This window comes from Lontra canadensis, unplaced genomic scaffold (genome assembly GCF_010015895.1).
Source record: "Lontra canadensis isolate GAN:19392208 unplaced genomic scaffold, GSC_riverotter_1.0 scaffold23, whole genome shotgun sequence".
Lineage (NCBI taxonomy): Eukaryota > Metazoa > Chordata > Mammalia > Carnivora > Mustelidae > Lontra > Lontra canadensis.
Genome location: NW_022631017.1, coordinates 13080529 through 13104910, shown reverse-complemented (window position 1 = coordinate 13104910; position 24382 = coordinate 13080529). Strand labels below are relative to the sequence as shown.

The following is a 24382-nucleotide window of genomic DNA, read 5'->3' as shown; positions in this document are numbered from 1 at the left end:
TAAGGCAAAAGCCAGGCATGAATGAATGCATACTATATGATTCTCTATATAACATTCAAAAACAGGCAAAACTAGTTGTGGTGTTAGAATTCAGGGTATTACTCTAATAATTCTGTGGATGAAAGTGGAGGTAGTGATTAGGAAGGAGCCACAAGGAGAGTCCCCAAGTGCTAATACTGCCCTGTTTCTTTATCTGGATGGTAGTTCAGTAGACTTTTTTTTTTCCTGGAATTCATTGTGTGTGTACTTCTCTGATGTAAGTTATACATGAATAAAAATATTATAAGAAGCAATGAGGAAGTTCTTCTGACAGGGAGCGATCTCCAAGAAGTAACACGGGCAAGATGCAGCAGTGTTTACATTATGAAACATTCTGATTTCTATTTATAGCATGCCACCTCTTTTCTTCTACCTCTGGTTGTTCCCAAGCCCCAGTCCTTGGCCATCTGTTTTCCCTCTAATTCAGTCTTAGGATATAAATTCTTATCTCTGTGCTTCTTGTGCCAACCCTAGTCCCAATTTATCACTTTTTTTTTTTTTAATTTCCAACATTCTGTGGGATAGTTCCTATTGATTATATCATGGCTAACACAAAAATCAAACATGTCTAAAACTTATCTAACTCCCTCAAGTCTAAATAAGCTACCATCTTGATTTTGCTATTTCTTTCAATGGCTTCAGTATTCTCTAAGCTTCAAGTATTTGTCATTGTTGATCTAATTCTCCACTGGAATCCAGTCTGTGTTGCCAACAATTTCCTTTCAGCATCCTGAAATGCTTTATTTCCATTTCCAGTGTTCCCATGATAACATCATTTGAATAGCTACAACAGGGTGTTGCTAAAGGGTGAAGTCCCTGTCTTCACTTTTCCTGCAAATAGCATGTTGCTAAAATGGCATTGGAAAAAAATGTTTCAAAGTTATACAGTGATGATGGTTGCATAACTCTACAAAATATACTAAAAACTGCTCAATCGTATACCCCATTTTTTTTTAAGAATCTATTTATTTATTTGACAGAGAGAGAGATCACAAGTAGGCAGAGAGAGGCAGAGAGAGAGGAAGGGAAGCAGGCTCCCTGCCTAGCAGAGAGCCCGATGTGGGGCTCAATCCCAGGACCCTGGGATCATGACCTGAGCGGAAGGCAGAGGCTTTAACCCACTGAGCCACCCAGGTGCCCCTCAATCGTATACCTTTAAAGTACATTTTATGGTACAGCAATTATATCTCAAGAAAGCTGTGATTGAAACAAAACCAAAAATGTCATTGAGAGCATGTAGTGATTTCCATTGGGAATAAATCTTAGTTTTGGTCTTTCATCCAGAACTAGTCATCCAGCTTCATGTTCCTAACCAGTCTTGGGCATTCTGAGCATTACTGAGAGAAGAAAACTTCTCTGAGTAATCTAATCTCCTTGATAATAACATCTTCGTATTGTAGTAAGTGCTTTCATGTATAAGATTAATAATCTCATGAGAATAGTCAAAGCCATGGATATTATCCCTGTTTTAAAATTAGGGAAACCAGTGAGGACAGAGTGATTTATTTGGAAGCACAGGGCTAGTCTTAGCATTCATTTCAACTTAAAGATATTTCCTGAACATCTTTTGTGTACTAGGTACTGATTGATGCAGTTGGGATGCAGAGATGTATTTTAGTCCTGTGGTCTCTGAACCCAGAGAATTTACCCAAGTTGCTTCTGGTTTCTCTCTGCCTCTGCTAGTCTTCTTTCCATCTTTAGACTGCTTTACTACTTCTGTTTTGTCCTTGTCATTTAACTTCCAAGCACTTCTGAACTCTCTTTCCCTCATTAACACTCTTTAAACCTTCCTTTGCTTTGAATTTCTTGGGATGACCAATTCTAAATATATTTGTAACTTGCCACATTTTTCTTCAGTGGACTTGCATTTAGATCACCTAAGTTGATAAGAAAGCTTCTCCAAGACATAAATAATTATCTATAATTTTAAAGATATTTCCCACAATTCTTTTCTCATTGAGCCCCTTGATGCTTAGGCCAATTATGTTGCATTTAAATAGAAAACTCAGACCTTTCCTTGAGCTTTAATCTGTTGGCCAGTTGGGAAGACCAGACCCACAAGAAACATATCTTGTGTGCAATTGTAAAACATACCAGTTGTGAAAAGTAAAAACTTCAACTTGAATGTATAAGTGGTTCTGAGGAGTTGTTCTGCTATAGCAGAACTGTAGCTTACCCTTAACTCTGATATTTAGGCCCATTATGACCTCAGTGGCTCCCACCTTAGCACCTGAAGTAATTACTAGATAGTGGGTTGGTTGATGTGGGCTAGTATTATCTGGGGTGGCCACTTGCCTCTCCTTTACTATACCATTAATGTTAGTGGACTCCTGTAGCACACGTTATCCCTGAAGATGATGAACCATCCCATATCTCTATATTTTCGTAAGCTTTGTAGGTAAAGGTGAGACAGTGAAAAGCCCTCTTCAAATAAGCAAAGTAAAATGGAAGTAGCATTCTGTGCTATTAGGAGGTATTAGGAGGTGGGGGTCCCTGGCTGGCTCAGTTGGAAGAGCATGGGACTCTTGATCTTGGGGTTTTGAATGTGAGCCCCACATTGGGTATAGAGATTATAAACAAGCAAACAGACTTTATTTTAAAAAAAGAAGGTACTGTTTATGGTAGAGTTGGTTCTCTTGCCACTCAGATATCTTACCTGTGCTATTGAATTTATGACTGTTTAGTTGGATGTCTTACAACTCAGTTCATCTGTTCATTTTAAAGGTAGTTTCTCTGTGTCATCTTTAAATAATTATTAGAGTCAAAATAAAGAAAATTAGCTTACTTGATGGTTTTTATTGTTATTCTTTTATAAGGCACAGTTGGTGGATCTGAAATCTGAGCTGACAGAGACCCAGGCAGAGAAAGTTGTGTTGGAGAAAGAAGTCCATGATCAGCTTTTACAGCTGCACTCTACCCAGCTTCAGCTCCGTGCTAAGACTGGTCAGAGTGTTGACTCTGGTACCATTAAGGCAAAACTGGTAAGTAGTTTAGAAGGTGACATATACTAACATGTATGTTAGAGGGTGAAGAGGACAGTTTTTAATGAGGCTTTTGAATATAGAGGGTAATATATGCTCATTGTGGGAAATTTAGAAAACGCAGTAGATGTCAAGATTTTTACGAGCATCCACAGTCTTATTAGCGAGGGTGAGAAGGGATAATACCAATAAGCAGTTGATACTTAGAATGGGATTGTTTTCCTATTTGAAAGTATCTGTGTAAATATATTTTAAAGGTATTTGTGATTATAATCTGTAAACGTAATTTTTGCCCTATTGGATCGGTTAGGATTAAGTTCTGCTGCATGTAACAGAAAGCCAAATAACATTGGGATTATTCTCAAGTAGTACAAATTATTTCCTCCCGAGTCTGATATAGGTAGTCTAGAGCTGGTATAATACCTCCATAGATAACTAGGTATATCCAGGTGCTTTTTGTAGTTTTGTGGTCTGCTATTTTTTGCTCATGGTTTCCATCCTTAGGATTTCTTCATTCCAGGCAGGAAGAAGGAAGAATCTAAGGGCAAAAGGATGCTTCCAGGCTGCATTAACCTTCTTAAAAGAACTTTTCATGAAATCCTCCTCAGCGATTTTTGCCCGTCCAGTTAGCCATCTCATTGGCAACCCCAGCTTGCATTTCAGCCTCTCAGCTGGTCACATGGCCATCTCCAGTCAATCTGGAGCCCTGTTAATAAGGAAGAAGGGGAGAACGGAATTAGGTGCCAACCAGTGGCACATTTTTTTCTGTTGCTCTTATAAGCATTTTTCCTGCCACTGAACATTCTTTAATGTTTGTATAATACTCATTATAGACATTTTCCATAATTAACCTTTGCCCTCTTAATACAGGTTGTTTAAGTAGAAACTTTGTTTACGTTTCATTTCAGCTTAATCTCCTATGTATTAAGTGTGTACTATGTGCCAGACACTTGTTTGACCATAGAGGACACAGCAATAAGACAGGTACAGTTTGGGAGAGCCAGGAGATGAAATGATGATGATGATAGTCATACATTTTTAAGTTTGATTTCCATTAATTTCATTTGATTGGGTTTCTAATACTGATGTTAGAATTTATTTAACTGAGTATTTATTTAAACATTTTAAATTTAGAAATTCTATGAATCTTGTTAGTAACCTTGTTCTGTTTAACTGAAATGAGTCAGATTTCTCGCCTCTTCTTTGGGATGTTTGATGGTAACGTTGAGAAACAATGTACTTTTTCACTAGAAAAGAATTTACTTGAAGTTTTAACATTAGATCTGAAATAGGGTGCTATAGTGGTGAAACAAGCAGTTTTAATCTAACACTATAGAGTTACTATTGTTTATGGATTTGCAAGTATATTTGTTCTAATGAACTTTTACCCCAATGATGTTCAGCATACAGGAATTTTCGTTATAATGATTATACCACTAGATACATTCATTTGTTTGATATTTTTCTAATTATCAAACTTTTTTCTTATATCTTAAGTCTGTCCCCTCTGTGGAGGAGCTGGTAAGTATGTTGTTTCTGTTTTGCGTTAGTATGTCATGCTGAAGTGTTCTTAGTGTCTTACTTGCATATTACATGTTGTCACTTTGTATTTGGAAATGATATTCGTGATGATAGTTTCTTAATCTGCCAGTACCTGAAAAGTTTGCTCTTTTCCCACTACACGTTGTTAAAGATTTTTCTTTTGTTTGGGATTTGTAACCGTTATTTGCAGAACCCATTAATAATTGACAACTTCTGAGCCTTGTAACTTGCTCAGACCTCTGCTTCAAAAGAGCAGTTGGTTTTCCCACTTGAGTGTTTGGAAGTTAACATTAAGCAGGTCTAGGTTTTTCCTCTTTTTCTATTTGAGTTTATCCCCGGAGAAAGAATGTGCATGTTGGTTTCTTATTCACCCACTGCATGTATTATAACTTTTTAGCAGTCTTGGAATAATGGTGTGGCTTTTGAAAAAACTGATTTTTGAGACTCTTTACCAGAACTTATTTTAGAAAATATCATTATATAAATTCTTAATATTTTTCTCACTATCCTAACCTAATCAAGTTCCAGTTTGTCTTATGGCTTTATTTCTTGTGGTTCTCTGAGTAGAAAATGAGCTTCTTGCTTATTACCTATTAAACAGGTTAACGAAAGATACATATTTTTTCTTTAAAACTAAAAGTGATTAACTTCAGTTTTCTTAGTCCTATTTGTTCTTGCAAATGTTATTTTCAGGCCTGAGAGTTTGTCAGATTCGTTAGGGATTTGAATCATGAAAGCAAAATGGCGACTTATGCGTTTCTTAGATTTCATTAATATTGTATAAATAGCTCATCGAAGTAATTGTACGTAGATACTTCTCAACATAAAGTTTATTTAGTCCATAAACCAAAGAATACTTGCTCTTCTGGAATTCTTTTTCTGAAACAAATAGCATTAACATCAGTAAATTTCATAAAAAAGATTTTTGTTCATGTCATCCAAACTGTGGGATTTTTTTTTGGAACTGATACTTGCCTTTTAGGAAATAGGTTCTGAAATAAATTGTGATTTTAATAATTCCAAGGTTGTTGTAAAAGGAGGATTCTAAATTATTCAAAATCTTGAAAAACAGTATCTAGAAATAATGGTATAATGGTTATATTTTTTTACAGAAGTTGAAAAAGCCTGATAATTAGTTTTCCTCTATTTATAATAACAACAAATTATTTTTAATCGAAGAGGTGATAAATATATCTGCTATTTGGTAATCACTCATTTTAGCTTGTATATTTTTATGTGTGTTTAAGACTGATACTCCCTGCCTTGTATTTGAGTGTATGATACATTGAGGCTTAGCTGCATCATTTATTGACACACTGTTGTCAAAACAGGAGACCAAAGCAGTTACATTAGTGCCAAAATATATTCCAGAATCATTAGAAGTTTGTTTAAATTTGTTTCTCAGCTTCTTAATATCTGTAATAAAAAGGGGAATCATTATAATCATCAGTTCCCATACAATAGAAACAGTATCACTTGCCATTTGCTCAAGAGAAACATTTTTTCTGGTGCTGAGCTAGATCTTTATTTGTCTCACAAAGGGGACATAGTGAACAGTGTCTTCCACATCTCGTCAACAAATACAGCCACATTTTCACAAGATTTATAGATGCTCTGTATCCGCGAGTCGGTAAAAGCAGTTCTGTAAGGCAGCGAAAGGATAAATAGAAATTTACAATGTTTGGATAGTTTTCTTGATCCAAAAATAACACTTAAAATATCTAGCAGGGCCCTTACTCAACTTTCAGAAGAGTTTTATTTAGCCACAGTTTGTGTGTGTGTTTGAATTTGACTGCCTTTAGGCAGGATTTTGTACCTTCCATTTTCCACTCTACTTTGTCTTGTATTGGCTTCTCTGTTTTGTGCTTGGGCCCTGAAGTCATTTACGTTAGTCACCCCTGATTTATAGGAACAGACATAGGAAGCATTATTTCTCATGTGTAAGCTCATGATAAAAATTGGATGGCAAAGATATTGAGGTTTTATACTCTGGCTAACACCTTCAATTCACATTTTTGGACTATCCACCAAGTGGAGCAGGGATGGCATCCTTTTATGAGAGCTAAAATTGAATGTCCATCCTACCTCATAGAAGGCAGGTGAGGCCCTGTTTTCCTCTGCAAACATTTTCATATTTTAACCTCATTTACTTTGGCATATGGACAGATAGATGAATCAGATCCCCAAATTCAGTGATAATCTATACCATAGATATACTTAAGTAGAAAAATTTTTTTAATGTGTAAATGTTTCAGTGCATTTGTTACCAGCATTTTTCCATGACCATCAAACATTTTTTAAAAAATTAGAGTGTTCTAATTTAAGTGTAAGTTTCTTATAGTCCTCTAAGGTAAATTAGCTCTAAAATCTATTTGTGTAACTGAAGGATTTTGACTTGTTTATAGAATTATTGCATTAGGGATGCCTGGGTGGCTCAGTCTGTTAAGTATCTGCCTTTGACTCATGTCATGATCCCAGGATCCTGGGATCGTGTCACCATCAGGCTCCTTGCTCAGCAGGAAGCGTGCTTCTCCCTCTGCCTACCACTCTCCCTGCTTGTGCTATCTCCCTAATAAATAAATAAATAAAATCTTTAAAAAATAAAAAAAGTTTAAAAACCACATCAACAAAAACAAACAGCAACAAAAAAAAATTGTTGTGTTAAAGTTAATTAAATGTTTGGATGCAACCACCAGAATGATTATTTTTATTTTAGTTTAGTTTCTTGAGACATTTTTAGAAAGGAAATAGAGAGCAGATGTAATTATTCATTGAAGCCACTCCTATTAGTATATGATGACGTGAGCTTAGAGAAGACTAATTCTCTTAGTATCCTCAGTGTCAAAGTACCCTAAAGCACAGAATTATCTTGTGTGGAAGTGGTCCCAACACCTTCTGGTACTAGTTAAAAAGAATTGGATCCAAATCTTTGTTTTTGTGTTCCATTTTATAGAAATGAAGTAACTTTTATTACATGCTTTCATTGTTGTATTGTAGACTGTGTGCGCTTTTATGTATTTTGAGGGACATGGCCTGTTGCCGAAAAGCCTTAAGAGTATTTTCATTGCATTGTGGCTTTTTTGTTTTTGTTTTTGTTTTAATGAAAATAGGAGAGAGAGCTTGAAGCAAACAAAAAAGAAAAAATGAAAGAAGCTCAACTTGAAGCTGAGGTGAAGTTGTTGAGAAGAGAGAATGAAGCTCTTCGAAGACACATAGCTGTTCTCCAGGCTGAAGTTTATGGGGCAAGACTGGCTGCTAAGTACTTGGATAAGGAACTGGCAGGAAGGTGTGTAAAAATGAGTACCATGTACTCTGAGGTAACAAATTGGATATTTAATGAGGTTGATTCTTACCTCTTGTAGTAAATGAAACATTAATCTTTAAAGAGTTATTTTACAGTTGGGTATAGCTTATTGTTGTTAATACTGATAGCATTATATATTGCAGATTTATTTAGCCATACTACATAAGTATTTCTGGCTTACACATACACACTGATAGGAACTTATTTTGAAACGCTAATAACTCTAGATCTGCACTTTTCAGCCATTTCCTGCCTCGAAACCATAGAAGATGATGTTCCCATGTATAGCATGACTTCCATAAGGAATTCTTTCTATGATCATTGAAATGTAATCTTTTTTGAACCTCCAAACACATTGGAATGACAGTGACTTTATCATAATAATACAGAGTTCTGCTTGCATTAATTTTTTAAAGTTAATGATTCACACACTTTGGTGATTTACTATTTTTGTAAATACTTTTTTACTCATTGTTTTGATACCACATTAAGAACTAATGTGGAGCAAATAAAAGTAATTTATATCATGTTGAAGTGAACATTTTCTGACTTTTGCCATATTTAAAATAATGATTTTGTAAAAAAAAACTGTCATTAAAAGAAATGTTTTTGTACAGTTAGACTCTTGTAAAGACCTAGTATTCAATAGTATCTGAGTTTATTGACCTACCCTGATTGTGTGCAAGACGTGAAACATGGTCATTGACATTAGTCTCAAAAATTGTTTTGAGATGTATTTGAATTAAGTATATGATTAGAAAAGGTCTCATTCATTCTTTTTTAAAGAAATTAGTTCTCTCTCAAAGACATCTGTTCTTTTCAGACTTTTGGTATTTTACAAATCTGAGAGACCTCAGGAGGTTCCTAAAGGGATTAGTTTTATTACTAACACGTTTATGCAAAAGCTATTTGTGTTCAGTAGTTTTTCTGAATTCTCTCTGTAATAAAAATCATAATAATGAAAAACTAACTGAATTAACTCTTTTCTCAATATAAAGGGTCCAACAAATACAGTTACTAGGACGAGATATGAAGGGACCAGCTCATGATAAGCTGTGGAATCAGCTGGAAGCTGAAATACATTTGCATCGTCACAAAACTGTGATCAGAGCCTGTAGAGGACGTAATGACCTGAAGCGACCAATGCAAGCCCCTCCAGGCCATGTATGTTTGCTTCATTACTCTTTCTTACTCAGCCTCTTCCTTTTTCCTTTAGTCAGAAGTCCTTACCATGTTTTTTATTCTAGTAGTATTTAAAGCTATTATTAAAAAGGGAAAGTAGAATTAAATGTATTTAGAATAGATACGTAAAGTTCTTGGTTGATTTACCCTGAAATGCCCTGAAAGTGATATTTCTGAAAACTGAACTGTTGCTAGCAAAGACATATTGCTCATGCTTTGGCTCATATTTCAGAATTTTCCTGGATCATGATTATGCATATTTAAATTGTTTTTTAAAGCTTAGCAGAGAACACTAGTAATTTGTCACTAATAATTAATTTAAAATTATTAATTTTAATAAATATTTTTAAATAAATTGATTAATAGATTGGCAAGTATTTGGGGGGGTAGTTCTTAAAGGAAATTTTTGGTAACTAGATTCTACTGTAGTTTTTTCCACCTGTTTGGTCTTGAATTAAGATGGAATTTGAGATCTGTGTCCAACTGTCTGCGTCTGTAGCCACCAGTGTACAAGGACTTTTCTATCTGAATAAATCTTGATTAAATTTCATTACTACAGCTGTCTGAAAATATAAGCCCTTCCATAATAAAAGTATGTCTGACTCCTTCCCAGTGGCTTACATGTCTTAGTACCAGATAAACCATGGCTTTAAACAAGTTCAAGTATTTGTTGCCTCTGTAAAGATTATTGTGAGAAGAATTGACATGTACATGAAGTTGGTGAGAGAAGAGTGGGGATTACAATAAGCACTTATGCTATTGTCTTCTCTGGGACATTGGGGACCATTAAATTCCAAGCAGTGGCTAGATGGCAAAAGGTATTTCATGCTACCTAAAGGATTATGAACTTTTACCTGATAATCATGGGATTTTTAATAAAATGGTGGACTCAAGATTTAACATTATTTTGACACATTACTTTGGCATAGTGAAGAGAATATATTGGGAGAGGGCCTACATGAGAAAGACACAGTAGTAACCTGAGGAGAAAGTGATGAATGTAGGGGGAGTATATTTAAGAGGAAGGGTAGCTTTGAGAGAATTAGAATCAAGAAGAGTTGGGGGCACCTGGCTGGCTCAGTCAGTAGAGCATGTGACTCTCAATCTCAGGGTCATGAATTCAAGCCCCACACTGGGTGTGGAGCCTACTTAAAAAAAAAAAAAAAAAAAGAATCAAGAAGACTTGGTGATTAACTGCTTTTGGTTATGTGGGTAAATGAGAAGGAAGAGTATAGGTTTTTGGTGCAGGCAGTTGAGTGAGATGATGGCATTCACTGATAAAGCAAATAGAGGAAAAGGAAGATTTGGGGGAGAAATAGGAGATTTGTTTTCGACATGTAATATTTGAGGTGCCATTGGGACAAACAAAATATATCCTGTTGGCTATATGACTCTGGAATTTAGGAGAAGTCTGAGTTGAAGAAATATTAGGTAAATCATCTATCTGTTATAACCAAACTATGAAATTGATTAAATAACTGAGGGAAGTATATAGAAAATAAAAAGAATAGGAGGCCAGGGATGGAAAGAAACTTCTAGGGAGTGAGGGAAAGACATGGATCACCGAAGAAGGGAGTCTGAAATGGAGCTGTCAGATATAATCCATCTAGTAAAGTAATGTAATAGAAACCAAGGAAAAGAGGGTTTCACAAAGGGGTTAGTGAACAGTATCAACTTTCCACAATGTTTAAGTAGGATAGTGACTAAAATTTATACATTGGATATAGTCAGGTTGGTTGCCAGTGACTGTAGAGAAGACAGTTTTAATAGAACAGGTGGGCACAAAACCCTAATTACAGTGTCTGAAATAATGAATGTGGGAGGCAAGGAAGTAGATATCATAGGGATTAACTGTGTGAAGGTTAAGGAAAGATGGAGGGTGGTAGCTAAAGAAGATAGTAGATAATTAAAGGTTTTTATTTTGTTTTATGTTTTCACATGGTTGGTATTCAGAGCTGGAAGAGGCTTAGAATTTGTTTATGTGCTGGACAGGGGTGGAACTTAGCAGAGAAGGAAAAAGTAAAGGTACCAGAGAAAGGTTAATTTATGGAGCAAAGTCCTTTATTTTAGAGGTAGACTCCAGAGCTCAATAGAATGAAAAGTAATTAATGATTCAATTGGCAGTTTGTTTTTTTAATTCTGCAAATTAGTTAAAATGATGTAGATCTTTATGATATTTTCTAGTAAAAATAAACATCTTACTACTTTTATTTTTTGAAGATTTTGCTTATCAGTTAATTCCTGGCAATAGTTTCCTTTGTAATGTCCTACAATTTAAAAGGAGATGAATCAATATCAAAGAAACTAACAAAAGCGTGAGAAAATCATCCATCTGTTTCACTAAATTAACAAAACTACTATTTTCATTTTACCATTTTATCTGTTAATTTTTTTCTTAACACTTTACTGTGTATCCATTCCAGGAAATTAATGAAGATTTCTAAAAGCGAGTTATATAGCTTGGGTTTACTCTATTTGATATATCATTTAAGTAGTACTAATTTTCCTTCTTTTTTTCTCCCATTAAGGATCAAGACTCTTTAAAGAAAAGCCAAGGTGTTGGTCCGATTAGAAAAGTTCTTCTCCTTAAGGAAGATCATGAAGGCCTTGGCATTTCAATTACAGTAAGAAGTAGTGCTTCCAGTCTCCTCTTCTGTAGTTAACTAGGATAATTGTGCTCCTGTGTTGGACATCCTTGGGAAGCAAAGTATTCTGGATATATTCTCTAAATAACTAAATTTATTCCCCTGGGCAACACCACTTTTGTGTAAACTTTTTTTGGTAAATTTTCCTAATGACTATTAAGTATTACATCAATAAAATTATTACTTTATTAAGCATAATTTAGCATTTTCATTATGACTGGGGTTATAGTTTTATACAATATACTGTGATTGCCTCTACCTCATACCCTTTGAGAATGGGCATGATTGTTTTCTTCTATGTTAAATGACTCCAGATTATATTGTTCTTTTCTCTAGAGTATGTGTTATCTTTCTCTTGACTCATTTCTTTATTGTCAGATTTCAGTGACTGTTGAGTCCAAATATTCTTCCTTTCTAAATTTGGTGCCTTTATAAACAGTTGTCTTGGGCAGCATTTCTGAGATCAGCTATTATAAAGTACATATATTTAGAGTCCTTTTGCTGTCCTTAGAGTGCTTTTTTCCGGAAGAATAAGATGGGTTACCCTGTTTTTCATTTGGTAATACTTAGATACTGCCTAAGTTCTTTTGCTTTTTCGTATTGCTTAATACAGAAATATTTTTTATCATAAGAAGTTTACCTGTCAAGTTTATATACAAGGTATGTACAAGTTTATACCTTGACAGGTATAAACCTGTCAAGTTTATACTAATAAATAGGTATTTATTGAATACCTCCCTGTCTTTTTGAATGCACTGCCGTTAAAGAGCATAAATTTTAGAAGAAATAATAACAGATATATATGTTTTATATATATATATATATATATACACGCACAAGTAATATGTATATATACGTACATAAACAATATTCATATACATACACACAAATAATACGCATATATATGCATACACAAATAATACACAGATAATTATAACACAAGCTAAAAAGTGAAAGGTACCAAATAACTGCATTTCATCAATTCTTTGTTGCATATTTTTCATATTTTAATATCTCTGAAATTCAGATTCTTCTTATACTCTTTCAGTGATTTTTATAGTACATAAAATAATGCTAAGTCATATAGTGATTTAGATTTGGTAAAATCTAATAGTGCTATGGACTATTAATATGTAAAATATTTTTATTTATGTTTAAAAGAGTTTAGCTGACTGTTGTTTTTTCATTTGGTGTTTGGTTTTTTTTTGGCTTTGGAATGTGTTTTAGAAAACACATTTGGAATGTGTTTAGAAAACATGTATGTTATCGTTTTATTCAGAGATAACTTTGATACTAGTAATAATATATTTACCATTACCTAAGTGGCAAATAATATTTTAGTCAGTATTTATACAGGATAGATGCTTACTGAAATGTATTTTTAAGATGTTTTATTGTTAGAATAGTAGAATAGTCTGTGATTGTACAAAGAGTAAACTAATTGACTACCTTTTTTTCTTTTTTCTTTTTCTTTTTTTTTTTGTTAGGGTGGGAAAGAACATGGTGTTCCAATCCTCATTTCTGAGATCCACCCAGGGCAACCTGCTGATAGATGTGGAGGACTGCACGTGGGAGATGCTATTCTGGCTGTTAACGGAGTTAACCTAAGGGACACAAAGCATAAAGAAGCTGTTACCATTCTTTCCCAGCAGGTAAGTTCCTGTTATGCAGTTAAAATTGGATCTATCAGTTGGTTCTTCTCGAATTTACTGAATATTTTATACTTCCTGTACTTGAGGCTTTTCAAGTAGTAAAGTGTTTTTATATAGACACTAGTTCCCTTTGATTTGGGCCTTTTATAGAAGACATTCAGCCAGATTTACTGAAGAAGATTTTGCCTTTTTCTACAGCTGTATATCTTTAAGCAAGTTATTAAGTCCTCTGCTCAGCTACGGTGTCCTTATCAGAGAACTGTAAGGGTTAAGTATGTTGATTCATATAAAGTGCTCAGGACAGGACCTGGTACTTAGAAAGCAAAACATCATTAATGACTAAAACACTACAAATAGAAGGTACTATAGAAAACGTAATGCTAGAAGCCAACTGGTTTTACAGACATAAATGTTAGAACTGAAAGGGTCCTTAGAAATCATTTAGCCCAACACTCTTAAATTTAAAATGAGTAAACTGATGTTCTTAGGGATTAAATGATTTGGTCAAGGTTGCAGAGAAAATAAATTAGAGTTGGGATTCATACCCACAAGTCTTATTTGTTACCAAGTTTTTTTGTTTTGTTTTCCTTTTTTCCTTCAAGAAGAAGGTTGAAGAAATTAGGTTTCGATAGTACATTGAGATGTTTGTTCGATCATCAATGTAGAATTGAATCTCAAAGTTGAAAGTGAATTTATAGCTCATGTGGTTCAACTACACATTGTATAAATCTCTACAATATCACTAATTAAATATTTATATTAAAGGGGGGACTTGTTGATAAAGTAGTTCATTCTGTTATTGTACATTGCTGATTTTTAGGAAGTTCTTCCTCATATTAAGCCTAAAATCTATCTGCGTGACTGCCACCCACGACCTAATTCACTTTATGTAAGACTACAGCATTAATCCATCTCTCTCCCCCAAGTGGTATTTGTAAGCATTATCTGCTAAGAGAGATCTCAGAATGTAACCGTAACCTCTTTCAGTTGGTGTTTTCTCAACCCAACTTGGCCATATCCGGTGGCATTAAGAGTGAGATGAATGGCAGCTGTGGTAAAGGAAATACAAACAGGCAGTCACAAACTTTTAAGGAAATGCTCAGCGTGTATTAAAATTTTGAAACATAAACATCCGGGAAAGCAGCGCACCAAAGATACTGACTTAGCGAGTGACAGTGAAAAATGGCATGCTTTCTTTGGAGCAAAGGCAGGCCATAATTTTCAGAGTTGCAAATACCAGACTTGTGTGTAGTGACTGTAGTCTCTTATTAAATGACTTGGAATGTTTTTTATTTTTATTTTTTTAAAAGATTTTATTTATTTATTTGACAGAGAGAGATCACAAATTGGCAGAGAGAGAGAGAGGAGGAAGCAGGCTCCCTGCCGAGCAGAGAGCCCGAGGTGGAATTGGATCCCAGCACCCTGAGATCATGACCTGAGCTGAGCCAGAGGCTTAACCCACTGAACCACCCAGGCTACCCTGGAATGTTTTTTAAACATAAAATAATCTGTAACTTTTTACTTGAATATAAGTTTTTTTTTAAAGAATAGCAGTTCAGGGGCGCCTGGGTGGCTCAGTCAGTTAAAAGTCTGACTCTTGGCTTTGGCTCAGGTCATGATCCTCAGAGTCGTGAGATCCCACCCCACATCAGGCTCTGCACTCAGCGGGGAGTCTGCTTGAGATTCTCTCTCTCCCTCTCCCTCTGTACTTCCCCTTGCCTGCACTTTCTCTGTCTCTAAAATAAATAAATCTTAAAAAAAAAAAAAAAAGAATAGCAGTACAAATACTACATTTATTTATTTAAGTAATCTCTGTCTTCATCATGTACTTGCAACCCTGAGATCAAGCTTCATGTGCTTTTCTGACTGAGCCAGCCAGGTGCCCCCAAATATGATACATGTAGTCCAGTAGAAAGAGCAAGGATTTTGGAGTCAAATTTCTGTTTTTCTGATTTACTTGCTCATTATGTTGGAAAAATTATCTGCTCTTTCCAAAGCTCATTCAGGTTTCTCATTCATGTAAAAGAGACTGTATTGTAGTAGGGTTATTCTGAGGATTTAAGGATATAGTTTCGCACAATAAATAAAATAACTATTATAATAATTACTATTAACATTATGTTACTCAGTGAAAGTTAAGTAGAGGCTCAAGACCTATTCAGTAAGAAACAAGAAATCATTGTGTAGAGGTTTCTTGAATTAGTCAAGGAAAAGTTAGTGTGATCCCTTAAGTGCAACTTAAATATGACTAACTAGGTGGAGTTGCTATGTCAAGTCCAAAATGGCAGAATCACTTCTAAACTGAACCTTTGTTCTAAAATTTTATAAGTTGAGTAGTTAAGCATTCATTTTTAGTGGTCTGTTAGCAAAAATACTGTGACTGGTACAAAGAGCTACTGTGTTATTAAAAGGAAATTAGGATTCATGGCGTTGGTCTGGAAGAGATGGCCTTTGTGTGTTTTTCTATCTTTTGAGATTCTAGAATTTCATTATTTGTTATCTTGAAAGGAGCTACATTTGAAGTCTTACTTACTACTTCTCATGCCTATTACACATCCCAAAGAATTTGGAAACCATTTTCTGAGTATAATTATAGTAACTTGATTCCCTCATTTTCTTTCTTAACTTTAGAGAGGAGAGATTGAATTTGAAGTAGTTTATGTGGCTCCTGAAGTGGATTCTGATGATGAAAATGTAGAGTATGAAGATGAGAGTGGACATCGCTACCGTTTATACCTTGATGAGTTAGAGGGAGGGAGTAATCCTGGTGCTAGTTGCAAAGACACAAGCGGGGAAATCAAAGTGTTGCAAGGTAAAAATTACTCTAAAAGTTATTAATGTATTTATCATTAGTAAACTTTTAAAATACAAAATTTTAGATTTCTTCAGTAATGATCTTCTAATGATGGGAAATCATCATTAACAAATTGAAGCTCTCCTTTGCTTATAGTTTTATTGCATACTGGTCACTGTGCCAAAATGTTACTTACATAGAAGTTTCTTAGGTTCCTCTTGGACTTTAAGATAAGTGTATTACCAGTTACTGAACGACAAATGATCCTTGAAAAATAAAAAAATAAAAATTCCAGTGTTCTAGATTCTGAAATAAAGACTGATATATATGCCTTTTAGAGTAGATACACATCTTACTGTCATCTTGCTGTGTTAATGCAAATTCTTCTTTCATAATACAATGATTTGTAGACTAATATGAATATGTTATTAGACCATTGTCTTATGATTATTATGAGAATCAGGATATGTGATCTTGAGGATTTTTGGTTTAGTCTTTGCTATTATTTACACATATTGTTCAGAGAAATTCTAGCCCTTTCTTTTACATAGAGCAGTGGTTCTTAAATTGTGATCTGCGAATCTCTGGAGGTCCCTGAAGACCCTTCGAGGGAATTCATGAGATAAAAACTTTATAATAGGGGCATCTGGGTGGCTCATTCTGATAAGCCTCTGCCTTCAGCTCAGGTCATGATCTCGGTGTCCTGGGACTGAGCCCTTCATTCTGGCTCCCTGCTCAGCAAGGAGTCTGCTTCTCCCTCTCCCTCTGCCCTTCCCCCCGCCCCCTGACTCATGTGCTCATGTTCTCTCTCAAATAGATAAATAACTCCCTCTGCAAAACCGTTCATAATAATGCTAAAATCTTATTTCTGTTTTTGTTTTTGTTTTTTTTCTGAGTTGATATTTGCACTGATGGTGCAAAAGCTGTGGAGGTAAATTTCTGTTTGCCTTAGTATGAATCAAGGCAGTGGTGCTACTCTTAAAGTAATCATTGTTTCTTTCTTGCCATCTACTCAGAGTAAAAGAAAGAAGAAGAATAAAATGCCAGTTTCATGAAATAGTAAAAAAGGTTCATTTTATTAAATCTTGACCCTTGAATGCATGTCTTTTTTGTATTGTGTGTTATGAGATGAGAAGTATACGTAAAGCACTGAGTCTACATGCTGAACCAAGATGCTGGTCTCAAAAGCACTCAAGTGGTTAAGTAGCTAGCTAAACTGGTCATTTTTTTTCATGGAAGACAATTCTGACTTGAGGAATGACTAACAAATTAGGTTGTTCAGACTCTTTGGCAGCCATTCTCTTTAAAAGGAACAAGATGGGGCACCTGGGTGGTTCAGTGGGTTGGGCCTCTGCCTTCGGCTCAGGTCATGATTTCAGGTCCTGGGATCGAGCCCTACATTGGGCTCTGTGCACAGCAGGAGCCTGCTTCCCCCTCTTTCTCTCTGCCTGTCTCTCTGCCTACTTGTGATCTCTGTCAAATAAATAAAAATATTTAAAAAATAAATAAGTAAAAAATAAAAATAAATGGAACAAGATGAGTCCATCACTTCAGGGAAACAACTGATAGTGTTTATTGCCAGTGACTGAATTTCAGCTTTCAAGTGACAATGAGAATTTTGTAAGAAATTTATCAGTCACCATGAGCTTGATAGCTTTCCAACACTAAACTTATATAATAAGATTGGTGGTGATGTTAATAAATGTGATTTTTTTTTTGATACAGTAAAAATGAAACATCTCAACTTTAGGAATTGTTATGTAACTCAGTGATCTAATATTATTCAAATGACCAGTGTAAGATGTTACAAAATCCTACATGGCTAAAAGAGTCATTCAAATGGCAATATAGACAAGTGGATTTTAATGTAACAGTGTGAACCAACTGCTCAATTCTGTGGCGAGCAATTTTGGTATAATATCAAAGAAGAAAATTGACAGCTGCAATGATTAAAACTACTCTTCCCTCTTCCAACTGTGTATCTTTATGAGGGTGAGCTTTTTGTATACTTGTATACTCAATAGATTGAGCAGAGGCAAAAAAAAAAAAAAAGCTATCTTTGATAAAACCAGACTTTATTTTTTTAAAAGATTTTGTTTATTTACTTGACACAGAGGGAGGGAGAGCACAAGCAGGGGGAGCAGGAAAGGGAGAAGCAGGCTCCCTGCCAAGCAGGGTGCCTGATGCAGGGTTCAATCCCAGGACCCTGGGACCATGACCCGAGCCAAAGGCTCTCTAACCAGCTGAGCCACCCAGGTGCCCCTAAAGCCAGACTTTAAGGATATTTGCAAAATTGAAAATAAGTCATAATTTTTTTTAGCTATCTCAGAAATTTTAATTACTAATATGGTAAACATCAGTAACTCACACAACATTAATAAACCACATGAACAAAACTCTTTGGAATCTACAGTACTAACGAAGAATGTGAAGGCATCCTGAAAACCAAAAATGAGAATTTCTGGCATAGAGTTATATAGTGAACTGATGAACTAATGTTTTTGTGGTAAATCTGGATTTTATTAATTATCTGCACGTAGACAGCAGTAGCAATTGTGTTCTCCCCATACATCTTGAACACAACTATTGTGGCAATATGTCAAAACTTTACACTCTTGGGCTGCTTTCCTTATGATTTCATTGTCCTTCACCCTTTCTGCTATTTTCTGTCTGGATTAGAAGGCTTCTTCCTTTCTTTTTTTTTTTTTTTTTTTGCAGCTGAGGCTAAAAGACTTCTCTGTCACCTGTGTAAATTACAGACCACTTAAAATATGACTCATATAACCACAGTGTATGCTTTTATGATTTGTTACTATTAATGGACTCAAATCACAAAAAATGTATCCATTGGTTACTGTTGAGCACGTGTCCATACTTCATAGCTCACTAAATAGATGACATAATCAACTCTAATTTATTTGCAAGTCCAGTGTCTATTTTTAAGATTAACCAAAATTTGTTTTAGATTGTATCTGGACATTGTTTTGCCAGCAACTCTGATTTTTAGCAATAAGCTAGTCTTTGCCTCAGTGCACTGCAGTTAAGTAATCTGAAAGCAAAATGTAAAAGAAACATATAGTTGGTTATTATATATTTATGTAAGTAGAACTTAACTGAATTTTATGATTGTGTGTATTCGAAGTTTCATGGAAAGCCTGGTAGGAAATTACATAAAATTTTTTGATAGGTCCAATAGAGAATATGAAAAAATCTGTACAGTGTTTGCTATCTGTCAGAAGAAGGAAGAATCCCTTTGTCAGAAATTACTAACTTGATTAATTTAGGTCCCTGTTATTTGCCTCATTACTATTAATAATTATAGTGGGCATTCCTTTGTCTTTGCTCAATAAAGTTTTAAGATTTTTTTTTGGACTAGAAAGTATCTGCTTTTTTTTCTCCTTCCTTCAGGGTTTAATAAGAAGGCAGTAGCTGATGGACATGAAAATGGAGACCTAGGAACTTCAAGTGAAACTCCCGTAGAAGACAGTGCTTCTAAACTAGACGATCTGCACAGTCTGTATCACAAAAAATCATACTAAATTGACTGTATCTCCTGACAAGATTGTTGATCAGACTCTTCTGAGTTTGGGGCACTAGGGAAACGGTGACAAAGACTATACAAGATCAAGGGAGGCTTGTAGCCTAAATGACAGTCGGGTACCTCAGGGCTTCATGTGAACAATTCTAAATGCATAAAACTCCCGGTTTTCTGTGGTATACCATAATTAGCTATTGCATGTAAAGCGACTTTGATTTTCTTAAAATTGTAAAGCACCAAAGCATGTGTTTCCCAAAGGGATATTACTAGGCTCTTAAGTACCAAATGAAGCACTACTGTTTTATTTGGCTCCTTTTCCATTTAGTAGAAGGACCGTGATAACCAGAATTTTATAAGAAATAGCCTTTAAATACAAGAGAATAAATGAATTCATATTATATATTCCAGAATGTTAAGTGTGGTATTTCAGAGACAGAACTTAACTCAATGAATTGCAGAAATGTAGGCTTGACTTATTATTTTTTTTAATTAAAAGAATGGTTTTAGTTTTTAAATTTAATTTATTGTGCATCCTGATACCTAAATCAGTTCTTAATGATCATTTATTGTAATGAGTTTGCCTTTCAGCTTTATTCAATGCAGTACAAAATAGTTTTCTTTAAGCAATCCTTTGTCAATCAATGCTGCACTAGAAATACTTTCTCAAAAGTTATTGTGCGTTGTACTTTCCTGGTTTTTGAAAGAAATGCAGATGAGTGTAAAATATCTGTCCTCAATTATGTTATCTGTGTGCATAGTATTGGAGCATTACATTATTAATGTTTGGACTCCAATGGTTTTTTTTTTTTTTTTTCTGGGATCCACAAAAAACAGTTTTATACATTTTGAGTTGTTCATAAAGTTTGTCTTGTGATAGTCTTGGTACTTACCAATACATTCTCCTGGCAGTAAAAACTTAGATTTGTCAGTGAAATTACATTGTGTCTACACAGCAGTTTTCTCTCAAAGTAACTTATTTGCCAATCATTTAAAAAGCCGAGGACGTTTTGATACAGTAATTGTTCGGGTTGGCTTTTCATCTCAGTGTTTGCTTGATGAAAGTGCTCTCATTCGCAAACTACAGATCTGTTAATTATCTTATCCTGAGATTAGGCCCCGGAGGGAGCCTGCTCTTACTGCTTTGCAGGCCACTGTACCCTGCTGGGTAAAGTGAAAACATTGCATTTAAAGAGGTGATAGTTTTGCCAATATCACTGATTTTTTGAAAGGATATACATTTAAGGGGATATTAAATGGCGGACAAGCCTACAAAGGCTTTTAGAGTATTACCAGTATCTTCATGTCTAATATTCAGATGTTATGTGATATAGAACACTTTTTTGTTGTTGTTTATCCTAGATTGCACTATATATTTGTTCATAGGTAAATCTGTACAATGTATATACTTTCTTTGGTGGTTTTGCTATTTATAAATTTTATGTTTTAATTGTTGCTCATTTATGGTTTGTTTTGGGTGGTTCTGTTCATCTGTATATCACCATGTTAGTTTTTAATAGAAATGCACTTCATAGTGTATATTGTTACTGATATTAAATACATTGTTAGAGTAACCTTGCCTCCCAGCAAAAGCTAGTATTTAATTGTACAACCAAATAAGCAAGCTCCATGTTATTGTTTGCTCCTGACAGGCTAGGCCTCTTATAAGAAAAAAGAACTTTTTATGCATTCCCCCTACACCAAACACATACCCCAGGCATGACATGAGAACTGCAAGCTGGAGTTGAGCCAGTTTATTCATTTAGCCAAAAAAAGTTCCATTGCAGTGTATCTGAAAACATTTTTGTTGTGACTTGAAACCATGTTCTTGTTTTTTTAAAACGCAGCCTGGGATGGGATGACCATGGCAGTTTTTGTTTTTGTTTTTTCAGAGAATATCCTTAATCTACTAGACAGAATCCTTAGGAGATACTAGCTAGAACTTTCTGATTTTCGAGAACAATCTAAAAGTCCATGAAGAGTATTTTAAGAGCCTTGAATTAGCATTTCTCTGGAGACGCTGTGTAATATGGATCATATGGGATAGTTATGACATAAACTCCTTTCAAGGGCTGAAGAGCAGAAGGCAAAATTTCCCAGGTAGTTTAAGATTGCCTAAGTCAGTTCTGTTTTCATTCCTGCTTCACCCTGGTTTGCAAAGTCTGTACGAGAACTCCATTGCTCAGACGCTACTGTGAGCTTCCTGGCAGGTGTTTAGAAAGTACCCAGTTAAAAGTTCATTTTAGAACGGTTTCTAGGGGATGAGCTAAGGATTACAGATGGAATGAGAAGCAGTTTTTATATTTTCACATTTATAGGGAAGAAATTCCTAACACTCAAGTTTCTTGGCCAAAGCCAAATAGCAAAGGGGAGAGAACTGTTGCAAAGCCATTACAGTTAAAAAGGAAAAAGAAAAATCTGCAAATACACAACGGAAGAGCTGAGGGAAAATGTTCAACAATGTGAGGGTTGTGTGTATGGGTGTATATTTACATTTTAGCCTCTAACATTCTCTTCTACAGTATCTGTTAGGAATCTGATGGAGCAACAATATTTGGGTGTATGAGGCTTGTTAAAACAGGTTTAAGAGAAATGAAAGGTTGTGAGCCTTGGTAATTATAACTCAGCAGCTGTCAAAAGGTAACACGGCTTGTGCTTGGTGCTGGTTTTACTCCCCACACAGTGGACTTGACTTTGTTTTCATGTTAAGAAACAAAATGCATTGATTCATGTGTAAGTCACACATTATCTGATATCTTTATTATGTATTCCACCGTTCTACTTACTCAGTCTTCCACGTAGGGTTGGCCTCAAATCTATAGGATTTATGACAAATGTATTATATCTAGTTAAGTTGAGTTTAATATTTTTTTATTAGCCTGTAAATAAAGATGGCATCTTCTACATTAAAATGGTATTGAGCTCATTTTCTTTCTTTTTTTTTTTTTTAAGATTATATTTATTTGAAAGAGACAGCGAGAGAGAGGGAACAAAAGCGGGGGGGAGGGGAGTGGGAGAGGGAGAAGCAGACTCCCACTGAGCAGGGAACCCAATGTGGAACTCGATCCCAGGACCCTGGGATCATGACCTGAGCCAAATGCAGATAGATATTTAACAACTGAGCCACCCGGGCGCCCCTGTATTGATCTCATTTTTTAAAAAAATAAACATTTTAAGTTTCCCATTAAATATTTTTATTTCTGGTAGCCCCTATCAGTTGTACTAACAGGCCATCACGTCCACGAAAAGGCTGAAACCTAGTTACTATAGTTGAACAAATTTTTTTTTTTTTTTTGGTAGGAATTAACTGTGATCATAGGAACTGTTTACTCTGGGTCAGTTAAAAACATGGTGGTTGGAAGGAGCTGTCAGAGCAACTGTGGGGCCAGTGTTTTGTTAGAACTTAGCAGACTAGTCTCCTTGGGTTAGTTTTGTGTTACAGATTTTGATATCCGTGTTCTCTAAGAGGATAACTGAAGCAAATTAAAAAACATCCTATTAGATACCATGTAAGAGGACATTCTTCCATTTTTTAATCTGAGCCCACATAGTTGAGAAGTTTCCAAAATAGGTGTAAAATAATTTTTAGAAACATATGTAAACATTATTCTGTTTCTTTGCTTCAGAAGTTTTACATATGGTCACTTACGTCAAAGGACTAGGTGTAACATGAGTAGGAATGCCTTTGCTTTGTTAGGGTATTTGAGGTCAATCAAGATAAACTTACAAATGGTATTTTAGTATTGATGAATACAAATTGTATTTCAGAAAATTACTTGAGTTACCAACATTCAGAAATACTTTTTGTCATTGATTAACCTTGATTTAGACCTCATACAATATGCTGTCTGTATGTATGGCAGCTTAAGCTCCCAGCCCACCAAGCAGTTTGGAAAAATCTTTTCCCCAGAATTCATCTGCATAGGATGTTGTTCAGTCTATGAAATGTAAAAGATTATTTATATTTTGGGTTTTTGTTTTTGTTTTTTGTTTTTTTGTGTGTGTTTTTTTACATTTTCGTTTTTAAACAGTGTTCTAGTTTAGGTGGTTTTGTATCTTTTTAAACTAAATATATTGCAAGTTACCTTGTGCTGTTGGTGCTAAATATTTGTTTGATACTGAATCTTTTTCGGATGTATCTTGAGCACTGGAGCCCCTGTGGTGGTGGCCAGGAGAATGCTCTCCCACATCTCCAGCAGGAGGAGCACACTGACTCCGGGCTCGCCCAGCTGCTGCACTCTGAAATCTATCCCAGCTTCTCCAGCCTCTGCCCGCAGTGACTGATCATGACAGGAGTATTATGACCCCTTGCCTTGAGCTTGAGGACTTCCTGACGGTCTGGCCAGACTCCCACAGGATTATGTTCTGATCCGAGTGGCTTCCTCCCCACCTTCCCTCCTTTAGCTGAACTCATACCTGCATCGGGGTCTGGGTGCTTCTGGCTTCCCGCTAAACCCAGCTTCCTCTCCATTTCCTCACCAGCATTGCCCCCAATAAATCCCAAGCAGATCCCTTCTTGGTCTTGGTGTCTGCTTCTTGGAAGACCCAGGCTAACACAAGTGGACCAGGAGATGTGAGGAGATAGGTTAATACATGAGGAACCGGCTTATCTCCCACCCAGAGGCTGAAGGGGATGATCTGATCGGTAAGTGAGTGACATGACGTCATGGCTCAATTTTCTAAATATTTCATAGATGGTGTGCCTGAA

At 35.4% G+C, this 24382-nt stretch overlaps 1 protein-coding gene across 3 annotated transcripts in view; it reads left to right on the top strand.

Moving 5' to 3' along the window:
- GOPC (golgi associated PDZ and coiled-coil motif containing) overlaps positions 1-24168 on the top strand; it is a 40744-nt gene extending 16576 nt beyond the window's left edge. Inside the window, exons 2-9 of one of the 3 annotated variants that reach the window (XM_032862391.1) lie at positions 2856-3020; positions 4518-4541; positions 7673-7848; positions 8865-9030; positions 11577-11672; positions 13181-13345; positions 15977-16157; positions 23808-24168. In XM_032862391.1, the coding sequence (XP_032718282.1) occupies positions 2856-3020; positions 4518-4541; positions 7673-7848; positions 8865-9030; positions 11577-11672; positions 13181-13345; positions 15977-16157; positions 23808-23818 (984 nt within the window). In that variant the 3' untranslated portion in view covers positions 23819-24168. Of the gene's footprint in view, positions 1-2855; positions 3021-4517; positions 4542-7672; positions 7849-8864; positions 9031-11576; positions 11673-13180; positions 13346-15976; positions 16158-19547; positions 22587-23807 lie in introns of those variants that run through there. The other 2 variants (XM_032862389.1, XM_032862390.1) reach the window with 2 other exon arrangements.
- Positions 24169-24382: the final 214 nt, after the last annotated feature.